General features: G+C 39.6%; 2 protein-coding genes across 2 annotated transcripts in view; one reads left to right on the forward strand and one right to left on the reverse strand.

Annotated features, from left to right (window-relative positions):
- Window positions 1-252: 252 nt before the first annotated feature.
- On the reverse strand, window positions 253-4,531 carry ucmab (upper zone of growth plate and cartilage matrix associated b). Its single transcript, XM_038294324.1, has 5 exons — window positions 4,341-4,531; window positions 4,161-4,223; window positions 3,979-4,074; window positions 801-899; window positions 253-717 (listed from the first exon to the last, which is right to left on the reverse strand). Exons 1-5 carry the CDS (start codon window positions 4,519-4,521, stop codon window positions 620-622), a joined length of 537 nt encoding a protein of 178 aa, XP_038150252.1. The 5' UTR covers window positions 4,522-4,531; the 3' UTR covers window positions 253-619.
- A 5,635-nt stretch (window positions 4,532-10,166) lies between these two features.
- Window positions 10,167-26,531, forward strand: part of LOC119789452 (cyclin-dependent kinase 17-like) — a 57,398-nt gene continuing 41,033 nt past the window's right edge. The window contains exon 1 of the mRNA XM_038294328.1: window positions 10,167-10,533. The gene's annotated coding sequence lies outside the window, so the exon portion shown is untranslated. The remainder of the gene's footprint in view (window positions 10,534-26,531) is intronic.

Raw genomic sequence — 26,531 nt, forward strand, 5'->3', positions numbered from 1 at the left:
TGCATTTTTTTTTAAAAGGAGAGGGCGGGTCTTTTCAAAAATTTGCAAAAATCCTCCACTATACCTTTAACCCCTGCCATTAGCTGAGAAAAATAACACAATCCTGTTTGTATATTATACTACGCAATCACTTGTGTAAAACACTTGATTCATGCTAATAAGATGCCTAAAATGTCATCTGGAGGCATGAAGGTGGTAGTGTGATGGTTTAGAGTCCAATTCCTCATAGTTTACACCATGATAAATAAATGATAAGATATTTATGGATAGGTTTATTTTACTGTCATAGATCAAATTTGAACACAGTTAAAAATACTATAAATTCAAATTAATTTGGGTTTTACTCTTTTGAATACTTTCTGGCATTATTAAACAATCTGATTGATATCTAGCATATTTGACAATACAAATATCTATATCATGGGTCTGATCTGGTTTGATCAATCCCTACATGAATATAATTGAACTGTAAAAGGAAAACTGCATTTAAAACTGGAGAAGACGTTTGTTTCATATCCTCAGACTAATAAAATTCATGTTTTCAGGAGAGCAAAGCATATTTACTGCAGCTTTATTTCTCCAGGTTTGGCAGCTGTTGAGGTCTCTTCCTGTTCGGTTCTCAGACAGTGTGACGGTTGTACTCATAGGGAGGATTCATCCCATCATGGTGGAACTCCCTCCACTGCTCGGTGCTCTCTCTTGTTCTCTCATTTTGCTCTGAAGAGATCAGGATAAGAAAGATAAGCTGAAAAAAATGTCTAAATTCCCCATTTTTCCTCTTTTCTGCAGGCTTCACATACCATCATTATCCTCCTCAGCGTAGCTCTCAAACTTACTCCTCTTGTCCTCATGAAACTCCCTCCTTCGCTCGTCTGCAGCCAAAACTTGCATTTGCTCAGCTGCAAACACATCATGGAAGAAATGAACCAAATAGGCAGTTGGGCTGCACGGTGGTGCAGTTTGTAGCACTGTTGCCTTGCAGAAAGAAGGTTCTGGGTTTGGTTCCTGGCCTGGGGTCTTTCTGCATGGAGTTTGCATGTTCTCTCCTTGCATGTATGGGTTCTCTCTGGGTACTCCACAGACCAAAATCATGACAGGTTAAATGTTACCTGTATTTTAGATTCAAGGGCTGTGTCATTTTTTTTTTTTTTTTAGTAACAGCCTGTTGTTCAACGAGACAAGGTGCAAAAGCATATTTTTTTCTTTTTCCGATAAGATAAAGAATCAGATTAAATGCGACTTTTCGGAAATTCTTCTCTGTGAATGATGTCAAAAGGAAATATTTCCCTCAGAAATACAACAAATTAATGTTGCAAAAGTTCACAGGCATGTTGAGGCACATTTAACGCTTACTGCAAATCTTATTTTCATGGAAAAAAATAGTAAAAATAAATAAACAAATCAAACAAAAGTTGTAGTCCTAGAAGATACACTGGAACTACAGCAAATATGCTCTGAACATTTGAGATCAAATGTTACATTTTTGATCTGCTGAAGGGGAAATTAAGCTGTTTAGTGTTGATAGAGTTGAATACAAATTCATTTCACATGTTTACTAGACTTGAATTTTTAAATTCATTATTAGACTTTTAATTCTTCTATTCTCATTAAGCTAATATGCACTGATTTGTGTTTTAAAATGGCCGTTAGATGCTTTGAATTTTCTGATTCTAACAAAATTGGAAAATAGTAAAGAAGGGGATGATCTCTGTACATTTACATGCAGGGTGATGTTTTCAGGCCTTTTTAATGTTAATTATGACATTTTATGACAATAAATAAGACGATTAAAAATTTACTTATTTTTTCATTATTATCTAGTCAAATAAAGTTAGGATTGTGAAAAAGAATCCCAATTATTGTTAATGTACTTCAGTAACTGTAAATTATCCTATTATAACACTGGAAAAAAAATCGAAATCTAGATAAGTCAATTTATTCTTAACATAAGTGAATTTGTTCTTGAATTGAGGAGACGGAAGAGTCATTTTGCCAATGGAACAAGATAATTTAAAATAAGAAAACACAATTGGATTGTTTTATTTCTAGGCCATATTATCAAATTATCTTATTTGAAGATTGAAAATACTCATTCCATTGGCAAAGTATCTAATTTACCTACTCAAATCAAGGGTAAATACACTTAATTTAAGAAATTTTTACTTATTTCTATCATTTTTCCAGTGAAAATACATTATTTTATTATTTTTTGTTAGGCTTTTTGATTTGCCTATAGTTATTGGATCTAGACTGATACAGGTCTATTAATTAATCACCCATCTGTTATTTTAGAGAAGGTCCTGATTGTTAGTTTTTGGATCTTTATTCTTTTTCACCTAATCAGGTTCTATTAAACCTTTTCCTGTTTTTTTTCTGTTTTATATTGAATCCTATTTGTTGATGTCTAAAGTTAAATTGTCAAAAAGGAAAATAGAGGAAACCTTTTCTTTTTTTTCCACAGGATTGTATTTCTGTCTGTCGGTGTAACTTCCACACCGTCTGCGATATCAGTAAAGACATCGGCTTTGAGTTTAGGATTGCAGCGCCAACCTTTTCAAAGAAAGGTCACGACCCCTGACCTGTTCAGACTTCAGTGCTCACATTTGTGCTTTCACTGGGAGCTGCAGCACATTCAGAGATGTCAGATAGAAATAAATCAGAACATTAAACATTTACAGATTTAGGCTTTTATCATCAATAATATAATTAGTATTAATGTTTTTTTTTAAATGGAATGCAGTAAAGATTTTAAAAGCCTGTTTGTCTCTAAGCAGCCCGTTTGTCTCGTCTATATAATATTTTTCTGACCCCTCTCTGCTAACATGGCTGCATATTCCTCATACGTCTCCCACCTACCCACTCAGAACTCTCCGTTCCCAGCTTTGCTTTTCTTGCTCTTTAACCTGCAGAACATTTCACCTTGTTGGCAGAAGCACAACATGTTACACAGCATCAATCCCTTCACTATCCTGCAACCATCAATCACTATACAGTGAGTGGGTGCTTGTAGTGGTGTGGCTCTGGGAGCACCATGCTGTCCTGTGACTCCTGCCGCAGCAGACGAACACTTCTATGGTCTGCGGTCGGTCAAAGTCCAGAAAATAGGGTCCGAAACGGGCAGAACATCGCAAGCATCACACTGCACATCTAGAATTAAGTAAAAGATGTCTTAAATTAAGTGTATTTACTCTTAATTTGAGCAGCCAAATGAGATGATCTGCCAATGGAATGAGTATTTTTCCTCCTAAAATAAGATAATTAGATAATATACACTTGAAATAAGAAAAAGCAATAGTTTTTTTCTTATTTTAAATATAAATTGTCTTGTTCCATTGGCAAAGTGTCTCACTTACCTCCTCAATTCATGAAAAAAATGCACTTAATTTGAGCAAAAATTACTTATTTAGATTTCCATTTTTTGCGGTGCACAGGAGCTTGTTTCTTATATTACTAGAGATTTAAATGAATATCTAAATTTATTATGAGTTGATGATTTCTCCTCTCTTCTTAGAAATGAAGCAACATATCAGACATACCTTTACGTTAAGTTTCAGGTCTTATGCATGCTGCAGATATTTTCCATTTGCATAATATCTAATGTTCCTAATTCACCCCAAAATGTGCATCTAATGCACGAAGCATACAGTATATTGTAGCTCAGTATGCAAAGGATTCTAATATGTTGAGAACAGTATAGCCCAGTGGTTATTGCACACATTTCAAGATATAATGAATGTTTTTAAGAGTAATAATTTATGTTTAGAAAACATTCTTGTGCAGGATTCTTATCTGGTCTCTAAACTGCATTGAATTTAGAATATATTTAACTGGGTAAACAGTTGTGCAGGTTTGAGTTCCTCCCCTGTAAAGCTGTTCTTCTTCATGGTAACACACAGATTGCCACCTTAACCACTTAAACGCAGTAACAGCCACAGCATCTCTGATCAAACCACATCGTTCAATCCACCATAAACTCACCGTTGATCTCATGCTGGGATTTTATGCCCCGTTTGCTGCGTTTTCTGAAGAAACTGGAGGCATCGGTTTCTTTCATGAAGATCCCCCTCAGCGGACCTGTGGGGGGAGCAGGTTGGGTTTTTTTTTTTAGAGCTGAAGGATAAAACAATATGATGCACAGCAGTTAAATATGTGCTCCACACCTGCTGGACTTTTTACACTTCCTGTGTTGCTGCCCACAGCTGCAGATTCAGCCTCGGGAGACACTGAGTTTGGAGACAAAAATGAGAAAAGTAAAATCAAAAACAAAGAGTGCAGTACTTAAAACAGTTAATAGTACATAACATTTCATATATAGATGCATATGAAAGCATTAGACTCACAGTTCAGTGCAAGCAGCACTGCAAGGAGAGTCAGGAGCGTTGCAAACGTCCAGGACATTTTTAACTCGTTGTCTGATGTGTTCAGTGAAACCAGCGGTGAAAGAAAAGCAGGAGGGACCGAGATGAGTGCGGCATGGATTAGAGGTGGGCAGGAGAGCCGGGAGCAACCCTGAGTACTCATCAGGGGTGGGAGAGAGGGACTTTCAGGTCTGAGAATAAAAACAGCAGACCAGAAATCACCTGAAGGTTTATTTTTTCATCATTCACAATTTTATTCTTTTTTTTAAGTCGTTTAACAGAGAATGCTAAAGTAAGAAGCCTTTAATAGGTTTTGTTTTTAGGATTGGCTTGTGTTTCACTACACACTGCAGCTAAGATTAATTTGAAGGTGGACTATTGGTCAGAGATGGATACAAACCCAGTTCTAATGGTGTGAAGTATTAGTAGAAACACATGGACAGGGTTCAAGAAAAATATTGATCTTCCTGCAGGAAAAGTGACAGAAAACAGCTGAGCTGCAGAACTAATTTCCAGCCAAACCTCTCATATCCAAACAAATCAGAGTTTTTTTTTGGGGGGGGGGCTTCATACGGGGCCCCCGCTCCCTCTGCCCGGCAGAACTGAGTCTGAGCGTCAGCAGCCCTGTGTTTGCTTTCTTTTTTTTTCCAACCTGGCTGCTTCCCAGAACACAGTGAATATCTTAATGTTTGTGAGAAATTTGAAGGTGAGACAGCAGAGGCAATGTTTCACTCAGTTCGCTGTGAAAGCTATAGAAAAACAGGATTCTGCTTTGCACAGATGAAGCATCACTTTTTACTCAGATAGGCATATCTAGATCAATCTGTCTAATTTATCTACTTGCCTAATAAATTCCAGGGTTGCATTGCCTAATGCATATGTCCAGAATTTGATAAGAACACCTAGAATAGGTCACAGAACAACTCAGAGATGCCCAGGACAAAGACAAGCTTCTTTAAGAGGGAGGTAGCAAATGGAAACCATGCATAATGAATATGCGACTTTAAAGGCATTGTTTCTGCAATGGATCAGAGCCAAAAATCAAAAACCTCTTCACTCTGCAGCCACTGGATCTGCTGGAGGTTTCTTCCAATTCAAAGGGAGTTTTTCCTCTCCACTGTCGCTACAAGCATGCTTAGTGTGAGGGATTGTATTTGAGTCAATGAGTCGATGCAATCAGCTGGTTTTCCTTAGATAGAAAACTTTGAATCAATTTAACTGGATGATCTGGTTGAACTGTAAAGAGATGACATGTGTTGTGAATTGACGCTATAGAAATAAAGTGAATAGAATTTAATTGGTTCTAACACTATTGACTTAATTTATCCATATGTAACATCCATGTGCCAGGATGCAATTTTACATTGGTGGTAATCATGTTTTTTTTTATCATGTAATTTATTTCTTTGTGATTATTTTCTTTATTCCACGTAATGTACAGGTGCTGGTCATAAAATTAGAATATCATGAAAAAGTAGATTGATTTCAGTAATTCCATTTAAAAAGTGAAACTTGTATATTATATTCATACATTACATACAAACTCATATATTTCAGATGTTTATTTTGTTTAATTTTGATGATTACAAATGACAACAAATGAAAATCTCAAATTCATCATATCAGAAAATTAGAATATTGTGAAAAGGTTCAAAATTGATGGCCCCTGGTGCCACACTCTAATCAGCTAATTAACTCAAACCACCTGCAAAAGCCTTTAAATGGTCTTTCAGTCTAGTTCTATAGGCTACACAATCATGGGGAAGACTGCTGACTTGACAGTTGTCCAAAAGACGACCATCGACACCTTGCACAAGGAGGGCAAGACACAAAAGGTCATCGCTAAAGAGGCTGGCTGTTCACAGAGCTCAGTGTCCAAGCACATTAATAGAGAGGCGAAGGGAAGGAAAAGATGTGGTCGAAAAAAGTGTACAAGCAAGAGAGATAACCGCACCCTGGAGAGGATTGTGAAACAAAACCCATTCAAAAATGTGGGGGAGATTCACAAAGAGTGGACTGCAGCTGGAGTGAGTGCTTCAAGAACCACCACACACAGACGTATGAAAGACATGGGTTTCTGCTGTCGCATTCCTTGTGTCAAGCCACTCTTGAACCACAGACAGCGTCAGAAGCGTCTTGCCTGGGCTAAAGAGAAACAGGACTGGACTGCTGGTGAGTGGTCCAAAGTCATGTTCTCTGATGAAAGTAAATTTTGCATTTCCTTTGGAAATCAAGATCCCAGAGTCTGGAGGAAAAGAAGAGAGGCACTTCATCCACGTTGCTTGAAGTCCAGTGTAAAGTTTCCACAGTCAGTGATGGTTTGGGGTGCCATGTCATCTGCTGGTGTTGGTCCATTGTGTTTTCTGAGGTCCAGGGTCAACGCAGCCACATACCAGGAAGTTTTAGAGCACTTCATGCTTCCTGCAGCTGACCAACTTTTTGGAGATGCAGATTTCATTTTCCAACAGGACTTGGCACCTGCACACAGTGCCAAAGCTACCAGTACCTGGTTGAAGGACCATGGTATCCCTGTTCTTAATTGGCCAGCAAACTCTCCTGACCTTAACCCCATAGAAAATCTATGGGGTATTGTGAAGAAGAAGATGCAATACACCAGACCCAACAATTCAGAAGAGCTAAAAGCCACTATTAGAGCAACCTGGGCTATCATAACACCTGAGCAGTGCCACAGACTGATCGACTCCATGCCACGCTGCATTGCTGCAGTAATACAGGCCAAAGGAGGCCCAATTAAATACTGAGTGCTGTACATGCTCATACTTTTCATGTTCATACTTTTCAGTTGGCCAACATTTCTATAAATCCTTTGTTTTTATTGGTCTTCAGTAATATTCTAATTTTCTGATATGATGAATTTGAGATTTTCATTTGTTGTCATTTGTAATCATCAAAATAAAACAAAATAAACATCTGAAATATATGAGTTTGTATGTAATGTATGAATATAATATACAAGTTTCACTTTTTAAATGGAATTACTGAAATCAATCTACTTTTTCATGATATTCTAATTTTATGACCAGCACCTGTAAGTGAATTATACAGGTAAGTAGGACAATTTGCCCAGATCATATCAGCCTACCTATTGTTTATGTACCATACCATACCAACTTTATTTATGAAGCACTTTATGCACCGGACAGGACCAAAGTGCTGTACACAATCATAAAATACAATAAAATTATAAAATAGGAAAAAGAACGAGTGTAGAATACTTAAAAACAGAATAAAACAAAGTAAAACCTCTCAAATTGTGCCAAAAGCCAAGGAAAAAAGATGAGTCTTAAGAAGGGAATTAAAAACAGCAAGAGAAGAGGCCTGTCTTATGCTCAGAGGCAGATCATTCCATAGCTTAGGAGCTGCCACAGAAAAAGCACGGTCTCCTCTGAGCTTGCATTTTGTCTTTGGGACCCTCAGAAGCAACGGATCAGCTGACCTGAGGGAACGGGAGGGTGTGTAAGAATGTAACAGCTCAGACAGATAAGGAGGGGGAAGGCCATTAAGAGTTTTAAAAACAAATAAAAGTACTACAGTAACTGTAAATTGTACCATCCATCCATCCATCCATCCATCCATTTTCTGTCACGCTTTATCCCAGCTGGAATTGCAAGGTGTGCTGGTGCCTTTTCTCCAGCTGTATAAGAGTGAGAGGTGGGGACCACCCTGGACTGGTCGCCATTCTATTACAGTAAATTATACTATTAAAACATAACTATTATCCTATCATTTTTTGTTAAGCGGAGCTCCAAAAGTGCCACAATTTAATTTTAAAAAAAGCAAACTGAATAATCAAAATACCTCTGATATATTATAAGTATTGAAAAGGGATATGTTTTTCAAATACATTGAAACATTGACCTTTTCCACATTTAGTGTCAGTACTGAGCTGGGTAAAAAGGCCTTTGCTTACTCTGCTCCCTTTACATGGAATTTGCTGCAAAATAACTTGAAACTTAGTAAATTGGTTCCTTTGAATACTTTTAAGCTGAAAATTAGATGTTTTGAGTTGGACTCCCTCACATGTCAATGTTTTAATTGAAATTTTATTGTAAGTGCATATTTGGCTTTTATGTGTGTGTCTTTGTACGTGTGTAATGATGTGATGTAATTTTGATGCCTATCTTTGCCAGGTCTCCCTTGCAAAAGAGATTTTTAATCTCAATGGGTATTACCTGGTTAAGTAAAGGATAAATAAATAAAATAAATAAATAAAATTTGCATAGCGTGTGACCACATTTAGAGATCCAAATGTCCCATTCCTGATGAACATATGAATTTGTTGATTGCATTCAGCGCTCCTGACTTAATACCCTTACAGCCCATCATTCACTGAACAAACACCCTAAAGCCTTTCTGGGGTGTGTCTCTTCCGCATTAACAATGTGTCTATTCATCTTTTTACAAAATTAACGTCTGTGAAGAATGATTCTCTTGCAGCTCTGCAGTAAAGTCCTAATTTTACTCCAATCTGGTCGTTGACTGCATCATTCAGGGATATAATCTCATCCATACCATTCCACACAGGATTACTTTGCCTCTTAGACCACAGGCATTACCTTTAAGGGTATAAACACAAGTTTTTTGGTGTTTTTTTGCACCTCCTTTCCCAATAGCTTTTAGGCTGGTGTGAGAGGACATCCTCCTTTAAAATCTGCCATTTATGCATTTGACCATCTGTTTATATTTATGCATTTAGGAAATGCTTTTATCCAAAGCGACTTACAAAGTGGACACAATGTTACGGTTATGATCAATATGACTGTAGGTTCTCTAGAGGAAAATCCCTAGTCTGAATCAGTGGTGACAGCAAAGAGAGAGACAGGGAAGTGCAGAAAGAGTAGAAGAGGGGTTATCTGTTTTATGACCTACGTTGATTTATTTTATGTCGCTTTTTTTACAGCATCTAAATTAAACTTGTGGTTTGAAAGGATTTTCTAAATCTATTGGACCTGGAACCAAGCCCAGTCTCGAGTCTTCTATGACCTCTGACAGGTTTTCTTACAGTATTTATCGGAATTTATCTCGATCCATCCTTCTATAAAACATAAACAAAATTCCCCATCTCTGCTAATGAGGAGTATCCACACAGCATAATGATAACACCACCATGTTTCACTATGGGGAGTTTATGTTCACGCGAGTGTGACAGATAGTTCCCTTCTGCTCTCCTTTCATCAGAACACCTTGCTGACTCCTATATGATCTCTGTCTGAAAGCAAATTTTGCATCTATGACATCTTTGTTGCAAACATTGCTTAAATCTTTGTTTTTACTGTATTTATACTATTTTCAAATTTTATTAAAATATTTTTTCACAGCTAATAGATATCCTGCACAAGATTCTCCAACTTTAATTCTGAGAAAAATGTTAGAATTCTGAGATTAAAATCAAAATTCTGAGGAAAAAAAGTCTGAATTCTGAGACTAAAGTCAGAATTCTGAGAAAAAAGTCAGAATTATGAGATTAAACACAGAATTTTGAGAACAGGGTCAGAATTCTGAAATTAAAGTCAGAACTCTGACTTTTTTCCCATATTAAACTGAAATAATATTTACTAATCAGTTTTTATTTTTTTGTAAACCACAGAAAATCACTGAAATTTCTGATTTTAACGCGTAAAATGTGAAAAAGTTCACAAAAAGGTAACAAATAATTATAATACATAATGTCCAGCAGATGTCGCTGTTTAGTCGTGTTTGACGAGCGTGTTATCCCCAGAGCTACCGGCAGATGGCGCTGATAACACTGGCGGCTCAGTACCTCAGCCATGGTGGCAGGAGAGAGGCAGCGTCAGCTCAGCTGGCGCAGAGGGAGGGACAGATCAACCAGTAATCGCTAGCGTCCCCTCAGCCATGGACCTCTCGAGGCAAACCCCTTCGACTTGAGCTTCCTATTCTCTACAGGAAGAGAAACTTTTGATTTGGAGCCACAAAACAAGATGCTGGACGCTCCTAGCCCGCTGATATAAGCGACACCGCGGAGGAGAAAGTATCGACCTCATATTAAACCACAAAAGCAGAAGCAGCTGCTTTGGTGTACCTTTTTCTTCTTCTTCTTCTTGTTTTCGCTCTCGGAGGGAACGACGGCATCCGGCCTGAGAAGAAGAAGCTCCGAGGTCGGGGACTCCGGTCGGAGCAGCCTCCATCGCTTCTGGTGAGGGGCATCACATTTCAACTTTATTTATTTGGTATATTACCGAGAATATAAAGCTTTATTAGGATAAAACGGAATTAAAATGTTTATTTAGAGGGTGTTTGAACAGAGAGGTGTTTGAGTCCAGTTTGTAGTGAGACACATGATGTTGGAGTGAGTTGAGGGTCATGGCTGCTGCTGCTGGTGGTTGGTTCTCCGGTGGTTCATCTTTGCTGGTTCACACCGAGCGGAGCTCCACTAACAGGCTGTCAAAGGGAGGGATGGCTGCTGCTTTCAGAGATGTCCTGCTCCCTGGATCCAACCGTTCCTCACCCAGAGGCGTAGCTAGAACATTTTGATAAAGGTGGCCAGGCACCAAACAATGTCCCCTCGGGGAACAGGTGCCAGAACCTCAGTGTCAATTTAGACCAGGGTAACCAATTAAAAATCAGCAGTGTCTGAATAAAGATTATTATCAACCACATTGTTTAAAAAAAAAAAAAAAAAAAAAAATCTAGAAACAAGTAAAAATTTCTTAAAGGGGAACGCCGTTTTTTTTTTTTACATTGGGCCCTTGATTTTACGTTATTATATCATGTTCTTCTCTCCCATATTAGTTTTGTGTCATTTGGAGCCATTCTGAAGATATTCCTTTAGGTTATATCCAGGTAACGTCTTCCTATGGGCAACGACTTGAAGGCACAATGATGACGCGTGTATGACGTCGTCCGCGCGCGCCGGCTACCGTTCATTCATCCTGTCCGCTGAACTGCTGCTATTTTCCTCATATGCCTGGAAGATGTCTAGTGCTACTACCACAGATTATCTCGCTCTCCAAATGGAATTGAACGATTCAGATTAGCTAGCTGAATGAATAGAAGGGGTAGAGCGTAGCCGGCGCTAACCTGACTCCGCCAGAGGGATTTGCTCCGCATATCCATCTGGAAACCTTCCGTTGAAGAAATTTTGGGAAGGGGCGAAAATACTGGTTAGCTGATTGGCCTATGTTGGTGATAGACGGGCCAAATAAACCAATCAGATCAACGAAGCATATGGCGTACTAACAGAGCGACGACGAAAAAACAACCACAAGCCAAGCTACTCTTGCCGAAACCAGTCGGGAGAAGAGCAAAAACATCTTTTACTCTGAGAAAAGCCTCCAGAGCAGTGTTTTGCTCTTCTTTCAGTGAAGAAATACTCTGTAATTCCGATAAAACTTGCTCGATAGCCACGCTAATGGTAGTTTCATCGGCTGAAGCCGCGATGTTCTTTAGACTGAACTGTCGCGCTTCTCGTTGCGTCACACCTCAACCCGCCTCAAAGCCAACGCTGATTGGACGTTCATTTGGGGAAAGGCTCCAAATTTTCTTTAACGGAGAGTCTCCAGACTGATCTGCGAGTGAAAACTTGAAAGCTCGCGAGATCAGGATGGTCTCACGAGGCTAAGCCGCCACAACTTCAGTCCGCATACACGGATGACGTCATACACGCGCCGCAAATGTCTGGGGGACAGTCATTCGCCTACATGTTATGAATGCTGGCGTACCATAAAGAATAAATTATGAACAGTTTAGTTTGTGCCTTAAAGTCGCTGCCCATAGGAAGACGTTACTTGGATATAACCTAACGGAATATCTTCAGAACAGCTTCAAATGACACAAAACTCATATGGGTGAGTAGAACATGATGTAATAATGTAAAATCAAGGGGCCAATGACTAAAAAAGAAAAACAGTGTTCCCCTTTAAATTAAGTGTATTTGCTAGGTCTGGGTAAAAAAATCGAGTGACGTTCACATTCAAATGAGCAGGAAAGATGCACTAAAGATGATTTCAAGCCAGACAGCAGCAAATATAGCAAATAGGTCGATTGAAGACATTAACAAACCAGCAAACACCCTGTAGTTGTTACAGACAGGGCTGCAAATATGGTTTATATAGTGAAGATAATGCAGCTCATGCATGTCTGCCATGTCCCCCCGTGTCACGTCTGCTTGCTTGAGTTAGGCTTCACTTTTCATAAATAAGTTTTCACTTTTGAGACAGTTTTTGTTCACATCTCAAGTGTAAACCGTCTGATTTACAAGTTTTTACTTTGTGTTTAACATGAAAGGAAAAAATAAAATACAGGAGCATTTTTAAACACAGTTGAACCACTTTCATTATTGTAAAAACAGATTGAATTGAAATTAATCGATTTAGAAATCTATGAATCAAAATTGAATCGTTTCAGGACTTTGGCGAAAATACCCAGCCCTAGTATTTACCCTTGATTTGATTCCATAAATGAGGTAGTTTGCCAGCTGAATGGGTATTTTTACTCTTAAAATAAGATAATTCGATAATATGCAATTGAAATAAGACAGTCCAATTGTGTTTTCTTATTTTAAATCTAAATTGGCCAAAATGTCTCTTTTATCTCCTTAATTCAAGAACAAATGCACTTATTTTAAGAAAAAATTACTTATCTAGATTTAGATTTTTTTTCAGTGCAATAAAGGACTGGAGATGTTTTTAATTATAGTCCGTTACTTTAAACCGCATTTAACACTGAAATAAAATGAGGTGTTTATGCATCCATGTTATACATTGAATTTTTTAATAAATACTTTTTAAAAAATAGAACATTTTTACATTATAAAATCTAAGGTGTTTTTTTGGAGTAGAGAACAACAATTGTTCAGTTTGATATATAGACAATTTCCTGATTCACATATTTTATAAAACACCTGAACTTACTGTTTGCTTATTTTTTTCCTTTTTTATGGCTTAATGAGAGAAGTGGGCTTTAAGGCCAATTTGGGCTTCTGAGGCATAGCCTCTGCAAACATTAAATCTGCCTCTGTGCTCGACCACAACCTCCTCACCGCACCTCAAAAAAATCCTGACTATGCGTCGGCGGGACCTCAAGCGGAAGTACGCAAGGAAAAAGCAGCTGTGATTGGTTCTTGGCATGCATTTCCGGCTTCTCCATTCGGTCCCATTTATAAAAACCGAGGAACAACTACAATGGACAACTATGATGAACGGTTAATTGGTCTTTTTGGCAACTCTATTAACAGAACCTGTTCCTCTTGGATAAATAGCAACTCTAGATCCATCTCCGTGATCGTGATATCTTGCAGACGCGCCATTGTTGTTTTGGAAAATAACACTCCCAACGGCGCTGCAGAAGTTCTCGCGAGTTCTCAATTATGCTCCCTCTTGAACTTTGGCGGGAAACTGCCGTGCATCCCTAGAAATTCCAGACAGACGGTGCAGAAGCATACCAGCAAAACTGGTTCGCGACCAGACCCAAGCGACATTTGATGTGTGCGTTTCGAAAGTCTAATCTGCGCTTTAGGCTGCCCTGCAAGGCTTTAAACCTGAGTTTAAATGGAGACTAAGCCATTCTCAAGCACATATCAAGGTGCTGATTTTGAGCCTGGATCCATATTTATTTTTAATTCTGTTCATGGTGGAGAATCCTGCTTCACAGCAGCAGGTTGAGCCAAACATCCTCTAAATGTGCAGGGTCATCTTTGAGCACAACATTTCACCAGTTCACTGCAGTTCTTCCATCAGTCCACACTTTCTCTGCTCTCTTTTTCTGATCGACTTCTCCTTCTTTCCCATCGCCGTGCTGCAAGAAGTCCGGGACTGAAACACAGTAATTAGCGACAGTCTTTCACTGATGTAGGGAGAAAACCTGGGGGGTTGGACCCGAATATCCACACAATCCTTTGTCTTAAAAAAAAAAACAGGTTAACTTTATGCAGACGGCCCAGATGAAGCAGGTTATCAGCTCCAGCATTATAACCTTTGACAGGGGCAGTGAGCAACAAGGCTGATTCTTATCTCTAGATCCTGGTATTTCCATTGATTGGACATTATTTGCCACCTAATCAACCTTTGCAGACCACAGTCCATTATTCTCTCCTTACAGTACAGCTGCTGAACCCTAAAAGATCTGTAGAAGAAGAGCTGGGAAACGGCTAAAACACCAGGAGAGTTTTATTTTGTCAAAGAAAGGGAAAAATGTCCCATAGATGTGGACGCTTCCCCTCTTGTGCCAGAATAAGAGGAGACCCAACTACCTTATTAAATGTTTGTAGGGTTCCCAGTGTTAGCAATGAATTAGTTTTCAGTTATTTAGCTTTACTCTGACTGGTGAGAAGCAGTTTAAGGGGTTTATTAAAGGTATGAAAAAGAAACTTTCTACTGTTTTTGCTTTTTAGACAGATCTACAGAGAGGATGTTGTGATTTATGAAGTCTAAATGAGGGTAATATTTGATATTTTCTTAAATATTGCAAGATATTTTACTAGGGATGCACGATATAATCGGCCCCCTATCGGTATCGGCCTTAAAACTGAATATCGGACATCGGCCACCCCACCGATGTTTAACCTGATATTTGATCAGCTTCTGAGTTTCTAAAGTCAAAAAATAAATAAATACTACTTCTTCTTCTTACTCAAAAACTTCTTTTTTATGCTACGAAATCCCCCGAAAATTCATATTTTTATATGTTGATATATTGACGCGGTATCGATCTATTTTACTAACAAAATCTCACAAGAATTTGCAAAATATCACGAGAGTTTGTAACAGAACGATGAAATTTCACGAGATTTTGAAAGTAAAATAGATCGATACCGCGTTTTTAAAAATCAATTTGATATCAGCATATGAAAATATATTTGAGTATATTATTTTTCAAAGTGTCAGAAATGGATAACAAAGCTGCTATTTTCAATGACTACTTATTTTTGTCCAGCTTTAACATCAGTATCGATATCGGTTATCGGCTACATGAGTTTTAAAATATCGGCATATCGAATATCGGCCAAAATCCCAATATCGTGCATCCCTATATTTTACAACATCTATCAAGGAACCTATTTGTTTCATTTGAAAAAAAGCCGATTTTAGGCAGATCTCTGTATTTTATTGATTGATTGACTTTATTGAGCTCCCAGTGGAGAAATGTATTGGTTAAATCAGCTCAAATAGTCAAAAAGAGAAGTTGCATGGAATATATACAGTATACAAATGAAAGCTTTTTTTCTTTCTTTTTTTTATAACAGGATTATTATAAATGGTTATTGCACACGGTATTTACATGGGTATTTATGTAGATAATAGGTTTGGAGTTGTGGATAAAGGGGTCCCCCATTGCAGCATCAAAAAGTGCTGAAAGTAGGAGAAAGCTCAACATTATAGTCCCAGATGTCGGCTTCCTCTTTGCTCTTACTGGCGTGTGCTGCTATAAAACACTGTTAAACACCTAGTTTATCATGTATGAAAATGGAAATGAGTAATGAAAACTAGAGATGCACTGATCCAATTGTATCTGTATCCATCCCTGAGCAGATAAATTCAGTCTATTTCTATACTAGATTTTAGTTTGGTTAGCAAACACATCCTGAACAGCAGAAAAGTCATTTTAATACCTTTTGTAAGAACTGTTAAGAACAACCTTTTGAGATAAACATGCACATGTGGCTTGCTGAGCTGACTTTATGGCATCTCTTAGGAATAAAAATTACAGTAATGATGATAACGTTAAAGCAAACAGTTCTGGTATCAGAAAAAATTTAGAATCTCAGAATTTAAGTATCGTTATCAGTTTAAAATGAAAGAATGTGAACCGGTGCATCCCAAACAAAAACAGAAAAATACAAAACATCACACAAGCTAAACTAGATGCTGATTATTAGTAGTAATAAATTTTATATATATATAAGTTTAGAGCCAAATAGAGCCTAGTGTTACTCTGCTCCTCAGTGAACTGCAGTCAATTTCTTTGGCGTTAGATATATTTAAAAATACAGTAATGTTATTAAAAAATTTGCTGTACCTTTATAATGGTAATTGGTCATTAGGGATGGAACGGTTTATGAAAACCGTCCGAACCGTTCGGTTCATGCGCTGCTCCTTTTTCTCATAGGCGAAGCGTTTACACTCCAGAGCAGAAGGTGGAGGTACTGCAACCAAAGCCAAGCACCAGTAGTAAACAAGAAGAAGAAGAAGAAGCGAAGCAGCGTAGCCAGGTGTAGCAGAAAAAAAATCAGTTGTTGTGTAGAATTGTGTGGGTATGGCGAGTGGGAAAGAACAGGATTTGGAAGACGCGCCAGCAGCACTTTATAGGTCTGCTGTATGGGACCACTTTGCATTTAGAGTGACCTACGATGACGGCGGAACGAAAGTTGTGGATAAAAGTGCAACAGTGTGCAAGCATTGTGCAACACATTTTGTTTATGCTAACAGCAACACGACCAACATGTCAGGCTAACAATCAACATATACCGAACCGAAAACCGTGTCAGCTGTGCTGCTGCCATCAACACCTTTGTTTATAGAAGTTGGAGATCGGCCTGTTTTTCAGTGTAGTCCTGTTTCTCTGACTGTGACTGGCTGGGTTTGCTCACTTTCATTCTCTGACATGGGAGATGGCGCGGAGCTCGTCTCCCTGGCTGTGTGTTTCCTGGACAGGGCCGCCCGTGGAGCTGGTTGACAGTTGCTTTTAGTTTCTCTGCTTCTGTCTCCTTGAACCCCAGTCAGCCTCATCAGATGGCCAATCACACTGAGCCTGGTTCTGCTGGAGGTTTCTTCCTGTTCAAAGGGAGTTTTTCCTCTCCACTGTCGCTACAAGCATGCTTAGTGTGAGGAATTGCCTTCAAGTCAATGAGTTGATGCAATCAACTGGTTTTCCTTAGATAGAAAACTTTGAATCAATTCGACTGTCTGATCTGGTGAACTGTAAAGTGCCTTGAGATTACAAGTGGTGTGAATTGGCGCTATAGAAATAAACTGAATTGAATCGAATTAATTTCTTCAGATCTGATCCTAACTAGATAGTCCAAGAAATCCCTGGTAATAAGTTAAAACCCTGATTGGTGCGTCTCTGAGCAAAAAGGGCTAACTTGAATAATAATAATAATTGAATACTAATAGAACTGTTTAAATAATTTTTTAAAGGAATAGTACACCCAAAACATGATTAGCCTTCATTTTCTACTCACCCCCATGCTGAACAACACTCTGGAGTACTTTTTTGATATCTCAAATGCATCTGGAGATCTGGGAGGCTTCTTGCTGTCTGCTGACATTCAAATAATGGAGGTCTACGGTGCCCGAGCCAGAAAGGTCCATAAAAGTCCACAAAAAACGTGTCAATATTCCTCCATACTGCTCGTCCAATGTATTCCAAGTGTCCTGAGTGGGTTGCGTCCATAATTTACTCGAAACGAAGTCATTTAGAATGTTTTTAGAGCATAAACAGTAGTGTATAGGATTTCCTGAAAGCGCGTTCACGAGTCTACGGAAACCGGCAGACCAAACCAGATGAAAGTGCGCATTCAGCTCGGCAAAGAACTCATGCTCTTCCTCAACACTGAAGTCCTCAGACATTTTTCTTTCGTTGTTTCTTTCTTTGCACAGGTAAACAGCACATTTCTTCTTCTACGCTTGCATTATTGGCAGAGCGGACGCTGAATGCGCACTTTCATCTGGTTTGGTCTGCCGGCTTCCGTAGCGTTGTGAACGCGCAGGTGCGCGCTTTCAGGAAATCCTAAACACTACTGTTTATGCTCTAAAAACATTCTAAATGACTTTGTTTCGAGTAAATTCTGGATGCTACCCACTCAGGACACTTGGAATACATTGGACGAGCAGTATGGAGGAATATTGACACGTTTTTTGTGGACTTTTATGGACCTTTCTGCCTCGGGCACCATAGACCTCCATTATTTGAATGTCAGCAGACAGCAAGAAGCCTCCCAGATCTCCAGATGCATTTGAGATATCAAAAAAGTACTCCAGAGTGTTGTTCAGCATGGGGGTGAGTAGAAAATGAAGGCTAATCATGTTTTGGGTGTACTATTCCTTTAAAGATTCAACTGAGATAAAGAGATAAGGAAATGATTTGAAGATTTAGTCCTAGTGGGAACAAATGTTTTTGTATTTCTCTAAATTACGCTGAAAAAAGGAATCAGACTGTCGTTGTTCAGTCTACATCCATAATATCAGCAAAATGTTAATAAGAATCCTTTCAGTAATAAAGTGTTTGATTTAATGCAAACATGTATGAGGTAAGAAGGCGTGCTCCATTGTCTTTTATGTTTTCTGAATGACTGAATGAAGGAGCGGTTGTTTTCATTGCACACTTCCTGTGCACAGGTTTCACTTTGACAGCCGCAGGCCTCCTTGTGAACGCTTCCCTTAGTGGGTCTGCGTCCCTCGCACGGCTGCAGCGTTCCGCAGAAGCACGGAGGGCAGGGAGCTGTTTTGTCCCGACATGGGGCCGTTCCCTTGGTGAAGGCCTTGGGGATGGTGGTGGCAGGGTAACCTGACCCGCTGTGGAAACAGCTGTAGCCCCACAGAGTGTCAGAGTGGATCAGATGATGGTCCAGTATAGGAATGGGTGTGTGAGCGTGCACGAGTGGATTTCATTGAAATATATTTTCAGCGCTTCCAGTTGTTTATTTCCATTGCTTTCTTCTTCTTTTTTTATCTTTTACTTTATTCTGTGTGATTAGCTGACATCACACATTTGAATGTATTTTGTTCAGTCCCTAAAGAAGTGAAAGTAGTTTCAGTATTAGGTAGAGGTGAAGCTGCAGACTCAGACAGCTGGCTGAAGGTTACTGTGTCTCTGCTCTCTGGGGGGCAGCTGCTCCCTCGCTGCCTCCGCTCCCATCTATAGATAGCCATGAATACAAACTCCTCCTGTGTTTTTTCTTCTTTTAATTTAATGCTGCATTAACGCCAGCATGCAGCTCTGCTCGCTCCCATCCAGTTGCCGCCTCTTGCGTGTTTGGCCTCCGCTCCCCGACTCTTTTGTCTCTTTCTAATTCAAGCAACCCGTTGATCCTAAAGATGGCCGTGCAGCCTGGAGCTGGTCGGCCGAGGACTTGTGTAACTCCTCCACGAGTAACCGACTCAGTAACTCTGTCGTCATCTGTTGCATTAGTTAGAGACAGGTTGATGGACGAATGCTGCTGCTGTTTTTATTTTTTTTTCTTTCCCATCATTCTTGGCAGCTTTAGAGAGCGAGATGTTTGAACACTTGTCTGGTCTTTATTTGGAAGCAGAAACCCACGGTCATTTGAGCCGGCTAAGCTCTACATATTTCCGATGCCCGGTGTCATATGCACATAGTTATCTTATCTCTGGTTAAGTAAAAATCCGACTTAGATTTCAGTGTCTATTTTGTTTGTTTTTTGTTGTTTTTACATCTAAATTTAGACCTGCAGCATTTGGCTTCAGGTCAAAGGTTTTATTAATGAGAGACGGTGAAAGTAGACCACAGTTCAACAGTTCATGTCTAACATTAGTCTCTGGATGATACGCAGACATGTCCAGTTTCATACCTGGTTTGCGAGGCGATAGTTGCTTGAAGTTAAGGGTTAAAGAAACATAATGAGCTTGACATGCTTTGATGGGAATAACAAAAGCAGTAGGCTGTGAGTGAATACCAAAGAGAATGTAGATCAGTGAGTTTTCCAAAAGGCTGCCTGTGATTTTTAAATCCTGCCTGTTCCACAATAGAAACATACGGAAGAGGATTAGGGCCACTGAAAAAAAAAAAGGTTAACTGAGTTTTACATTTTTTCAGTTTAGTATGAGAAAAAGTCAGAATTCTGACTTTAATCTCAGAATTCTGACTTTAATCTCAGAATTCTGACTTGTTTCTTAATTCTGACTTTTTTTCTCAGAATTCTGACTTTTTTTCTCAGAATTCTGACTTTTTTTTCTCAGAAGTCTGACTTTAATCTCAGAATTCTGAATTTAATCTCAGAATTTTGGATCTTAATGTAGATGGGCACCATGAAGGAAGAGATGTGGGAGCACTCAGCTTCACTGACAAACATGTGAGTTGTTTGATTTGGCCAGTGACACATTGGTGGAAAATGAAGGAATTAGGCAACTTTTTACGTGCCTGAGGGGTCCCCTCATTAATGGAGGAGCAGAAGGTCATTAAAAAAATAGAGCTAGTCTCTAAAACAGACATGGCTATGGCTTGATGCTAACATTTTTGTTAGCTGTCAGAATTCTGAGAAAAAAGTCAGGATTCTGAGAAAAAAGTCAGGATCTGAGAAAAAAGTCAGGATTCTGAGAAAAAAAGTCAGAATTCTGACTTTTTCCCCATACTAAACTAAAATAAATATTTAAAAATCTGTTAACTTTTTTTTTTTTTCCCACTGGCTCTAATCCTCTTCCGTAGAACCAGGTTGAAGCTCAAAGGGATAAATCGGGGCAACTTTAAGCTCCAATTTATCTAAAGCGGCAGCTGATTTTTCCATATTTCTGTCTTAATTTTCATTTTTTTTACCTCCTAAATCTCATACTTCCTGCTGACATGTCACTTCTTGTGTTGTTTTCCCGACTGCTTTAATAATTTATTATTTTTATTGTTGATTTCTGACTCACTGGCTGATCAGGTGTTGTCGTTTCTTCCTAAGAAACAAGTGCAACAGCCTGATGATTTCATAAGCCTTGAATCAGCTGCCAAAAGCGTGATAAAATCAGTTAACAGAATAAACAGAGGTGGCACTTCCTCCAGAAGAGCTCACACACTTTTTATGTGTGAATCTGAGATGATTCATTTCATCCTTTTGATTTTCTTTTTTGAAATGCTGTTTCATGTGTTTGAAAAAAAAAAAAAGGTAGCAGAAAACCTGTCAATTTTCAATCATCCAGTGCAACATGCAGCGGCGAATGACATGCAGGCTGCACGAAGCCGCTACAGAGGCAGCTGTCTTTTGTTTGCTCTCAGATCTAAACTCCCAGATTCTGAAAACCTCTCTCTGCCATCTGGCCTTTATTGCTGTGGATGTTGCCCGGCGTGTTGTTCCTGTTTTTAACAGCCATAAAGGGGTCGTTCGCCGCTCTCTCTGATGCTAATGTTCAGCTTAAAAACGACCCCAGTCAAAGCTCGGATCAGATGAGTCTGATTGTCTTATAATGAGCCAGACTGCTTGCAGTAATAACACAATTGAACCTCAAATGAGCTGCATTTACACCTTTTAAATGTGCTTGTTATTGTAAGGATAAAAGCAAACAAAAGATATGAGGTAAATTGTTAAATTTGCATTTAACAACTTATCTCCCACATTAGATGATGCTGGCTATTTTCCCCCATTCACAAAACACTGTCACTTGGAGTCCATAAACTGTTGAATTTTCCTTAATTTAATAGCTTATTATGTTCTAATAATCCTTCTTTTTGGAGGAGGGGGGGGTGTTTTTCCCTACTTCTCAGAAGTAGTTCATTGTTTTGCTTTGAGCTCTCAAAAGAATATTAATAGATTAAGGTGTCGGGCATTGTTATGACGAATCACGTCCAGTAATTCGCTGACAAAGTCAGGTTACACAACTGAGCATATTTTGAGACCAGTTTGATGAAGCATATAATGAAGCCAAAACATCAGTGATCCTTTTTCATTACATTAAATGTTTTAAAAAGTTTCTGGCTGAACTTAAAAATCTATTGCCTATTGGTCGACTATCTACAACCCCGGGAAGCTTTAATTCTGCAGTTTGCACATCCATTTTTTTTATAATTATGGTGCAATTTTTGCAGAACTGAATTATATGATCCATAAATGAAAAATAAGCCAAACATAAGGAGCTTTCTTTAGACATATCAACCGCTTTGTTGCTTTTAGTTTCATCCTTTAAGCTGTATTCACGTACATAATGCGCAGTTATTGATAGGCGCCTCTATATGTGGCATGGCTAGCTTTTAGTTTAGAAGACCACTACTCTAGCTACTAATTCAGGACCACCTCATTACATCACCTTAACAACGAGATGGTTTCCTCCATTTACAATAATGCTCAAGAAAAACTACTCAAGAATGCACCACGATATTCGATTCGATTAATTTGTTCTTTTTTTCTTTTTCTTTTTTTTTTTTTTTTACACCTTACAGGCTAGAAAATGTTTCAAATTTGAAGGAGGCCGGCTAGTTTTGTTTTTATGACCGAAATTGGGGAAAACGACTGATGAAGTTTGACCAGCTAGAAGAGGGAGGTGCGCGAGAACGCTGGGACCCTTTTTCCACCTGGATCTCCGCTTTTTTTGGCCCTCATGTCCCTCGGTCGTCGGACTAAACTCGCCCCCACTTCCTCACCACCTCGGCTGTATCTAGACCCACAGTGTGTAGCACAGACCACGCTTCAATATGGAGCATAAATCAAAAATGTCTGTGTCAAGCTTACTGCAACACACTGCTGTAAGAGTAGAACCAGGAAGCGAGGTAGGAGGGCAAAATAGGTTTAGCGCCACCGCAGGACGGGAGGGAGAATTACGCCCAGGAGCAAATGGATAAAAATAGACCAGAGGGAAAAAAAAACATGAATCGATTCTCTTGCGGACGTATCGATGCATCGGATCGTCGGCTGTTGGATCGATGCATCGATACAAAACGATTATTATTTACACCCCTAGCTCACAGTAAAAGAGAGACTTTGCTCGCTGCTGCAGCTCTCATGTTTTTCTGTGATGTCAGCAGTTACAAACAGCTGTCAAATTCAGCGGAAGCTGAACTCAATACAGTTTTTACTATTTAAAGCAATGCACTAACTTAGCAAAGCTGGCTAATGACTTTTTCATAGGCTCTGTCTGTACATGAGTCACTGCAGGTGCACTGAAATATGCTGAGGGGAAAGCTTTCAACAATTTATCAGAACTAAGAGAAAATAAGCTAATGTTAGCCTAGCTCTTTCGCTACATGTGGCAAGTGGCAAGATGTGTTTATTGAAGACTGTGGGCTGTTCTTCAGGAACTCTACTTTCCTCATAAAACTAAACAGTATAGGCTATTATACTTCCAAGTGACAGGGGTTCACAATAGGCCCATAAGTAATCTGAGGTGGCCCTATATAAATAAAATGAATTGAATTCTCCCTTTTAAACAGGAAGAAACTTCCAGCGGGACAAGGCTCGGCGCAAGTCTTCCGCAGATGTTTAATGAGAGAGAACTTCATATAGGAAGGGAGCACATAAGCACAAAGCCAAAATTTCTATGTTTGAAAAGGTAACGGTAATTTAGCTCTATCGATTGATATGTCTAGGAAGGAAACGGTTAAGTGGAGGAGCTCTGAGCCATTCCTCTGCCAAGGGGATGAAAGAGAGCACTTAGTTAGTCCCTGTCAAAGCTCAGCCCATAGCTATGTCCAGGAGAGAGGCAGGACTAAACAATAAAAAAATACAGGCTCAAATTTATCATCTGTAACTGAGGATGTTGACGGTAGTAGCCAAACTGATATTTCTCCCCAGGATGCAGTCACAGCCAAACAGGAACAGACCCGATGAAGCCAACACAGCAAGCAAAAGAGAGGGCATCAAGTTGGGGGTTAAACTAACAGATACTGCAGAATGGGAGAATAGAGATAGAATGAGGAAAAGGGGTCCCTATGTCCTCCAGCAGTCTAAGCCTATAGCAGCATGACAGTAGACATAGCTCAGGATAAACCGAGCCACTCTGGCCTTAACAGTAGACCGGGTGTTAGCCTGACTGATTAAAACTGGCAGTTGGTTCCATTGGAGGAGCCTGATATCAACATGATTATTAGGTAGCATGAGCAATCAAAGGTGTATCAGCTTGGATAAGTGCCATGTGGCTCCATTCTTCTACCTGTTAATTAGTCATTCTGTGGAAAAAAATCACAGATATGTGGAAAATAGTCTTACTCATCATAATTTCTGGGAACATAAGGAGCATGGTTTTTTTTTTTTCTCTTAACGGATTCCTTTCTTCTGCTAACTGGAGCTCAGATTGGAGTTTTTTTTAGGTTTATCTCAGATTACTGTATTTAGTATTGTTTTGTGTTTCTCTGAAAAGATGTCTTCAGAAATTGACAATTCCAGTAAAATCCTCTTCCAAAGTTTAGGACAGTGTTTTTTTTAACAGCTTAACCTAAACCAGTGTTTCCCAAAGTGTGGGGCGTGCCCCCTAGGGGGGGCGCAATGCCATTGCAGGGGGGGCGCGGGAAGCGGTATGGATGAATGAAGAAAAAAAAACAGTGCTTGCTTGACTGAGCATAATGGACAGTTGTGACACTGCAACCCAGATTTGAGAAGATCTGCAGCAACAAGCAGGCTCACTACAGCCACTGAAAAGATGGGAGGATTAAAATACAAAGAAAAAACTCTCAGGGAGCTGTTCAATGTTTTCACTCCATTTTGCACAGAGGCTTTTTTAATGTATTGATGATAGCAAAGTTAAATATTGTTACAAATAAAAAAAACATGTTTAAAATAACACAGACAACAAAGAATCCTCTTCTAATGTACAGTATAGAACTATGAAAAAAATACAGTTACACAAAAGTTTTCCACTGTAAAGATGGTGTAAAGTGTGAAATAAACTTAAGGGGAGTTTGAAAACAAAATATGTGTATAGCTTTATTATATTTGGTTGAACGATGTGTGTGCCCAGTTGATTTTTGATTTTTATTTTTTGGGGGGGGGGGGGGGGGCGTGGAAATGTTATTGTAATCCAAAGGGGGGCCCTGAAGAAAATCTTTGGGAACCACTGACCTAAACCGAGTTACACAGCTAAAAAACACACATTTTAAAACATTTCTTTAGCAAACTTATGTTGCAAAGCGTAATTATTTTCCCTTTGCTGCAAAAGTGCCATACCTAATAATTTCCATAACAAGTGTAAAGTCACGTTATTGGGACAAACACAATGAAGTTAAATCTCTCAGTAGCCCCTCAGTATCTGGAGTGTAAAGGACAATTTATGCGTCTTACGCATAGCCGCTGCAACCTTCAAATCTCTCTCTGTGCGCACCTCAAAAAAATCCTGAATACGCAGTTACGTGTTGCAAACCTGCGCAGACCTCAAGCGGAAGTGCACAGACAAAAAGCAGCTGTGATTGGTCCTTGGTATGCGTTTCCAGCTGTCTGTATGTTCGTCCTTCTCGCTTCTTTGCCGGGGCATGCCATTTTTAAAAACTGAGGAACAACTAGGACGAAAGGTTAATTGGTCTTTTTGCCAACTCCATTAACAGAACCTGTTCCTCTTGGATGTCTAGCAACTCTAGTTACATCTCCGTGACCGTGATATCTAGCAGACGCGCCATTGTTGTTTTTGAAGATAAACACTCCCGCCGGCACCGCCGAAGTTCTGTGACCATCCACCGAGTTCTGGAATAGGCTCCTCCTTGCGCTTTGGTGGTAAACTGCTGTGCATCCCTAGAAATTCTGGAACGACGGTGCAGAAGCATACCAGCAAAACTGATTCGTGACCAGACCCAAGCGACATTTGATGTGTGCGGATGCACACATCAAATGTCTAATCTGCCGTTAAGCCTACAGAACAACACAGCGACTTTCAGCACCACTGTCCCTTTTTTTTCACGCAGCTGCTTTAAGTCTGCATCGGGCCAATCCAGAACTGTGGTCTGTGTCCTCCCCCGTTTTCTTCTCTTCATTTTCCCACCATCAGCTTTCGACCTGTCAGCCAGCCCCTGTCGAACCCTTTGAACACAGGAGACACGTGTGACTAGTGTGATAGAGCTGTGAGCGGGAAAATATGTCAATGAGAGCTGAAAAGAGTGAAGATAAGGAACAAATGACACATTATTGGTGCAGGGAGTGACGAGTGCGTGCTCGTTTGTTCAGCACCATGCAGCGCTCCTCTTCATGTCTACGAAGGAGCCCACTTTTTTTTTTTATCTTTTACTCTGCACAGTGCAGCCTTTATGTAAGACCCCCACACTGGAGCCGGCGCTCTCTGTCATGTCCTCATTGTCTCGGGCAGGTTGGAGAAAAGGCTGCATTTAGAAACCCGAGGCTGAGCTCACCCATGAATCATGCCAGCTGTCATACTCGCTCCCCCGTTTCAGTCTGACAGCGAGCGCAGCGGACGTGGGTGTATTCGGGGGCTCCCGTCGTCCACAGAGGCAATGACGTCGGGGGTTTTGCTGAGCCCTGCAGGGGTCATCGTCACATTGAGGGGGGGTGGGGGGGGGACTGCGATCTTCCTGGTCTTTTTTGATTTACTGCCCAGACTGGGACCC

Source organism: Cyprinodon tularosa, unplaced genomic scaffold, assembly GCF_016077235.1.
Source record: "Cyprinodon tularosa strain WSP-4 unplaced genomic scaffold, ASM1607723v1 ctg339, whole genome shotgun sequence".
Taxonomy (NCBI): Eukaryota; Metazoa; Chordata; class Actinopteri; order Cyprinodontiformes; family Cyprinodontidae; genus Cyprinodon; species Cyprinodon tularosa.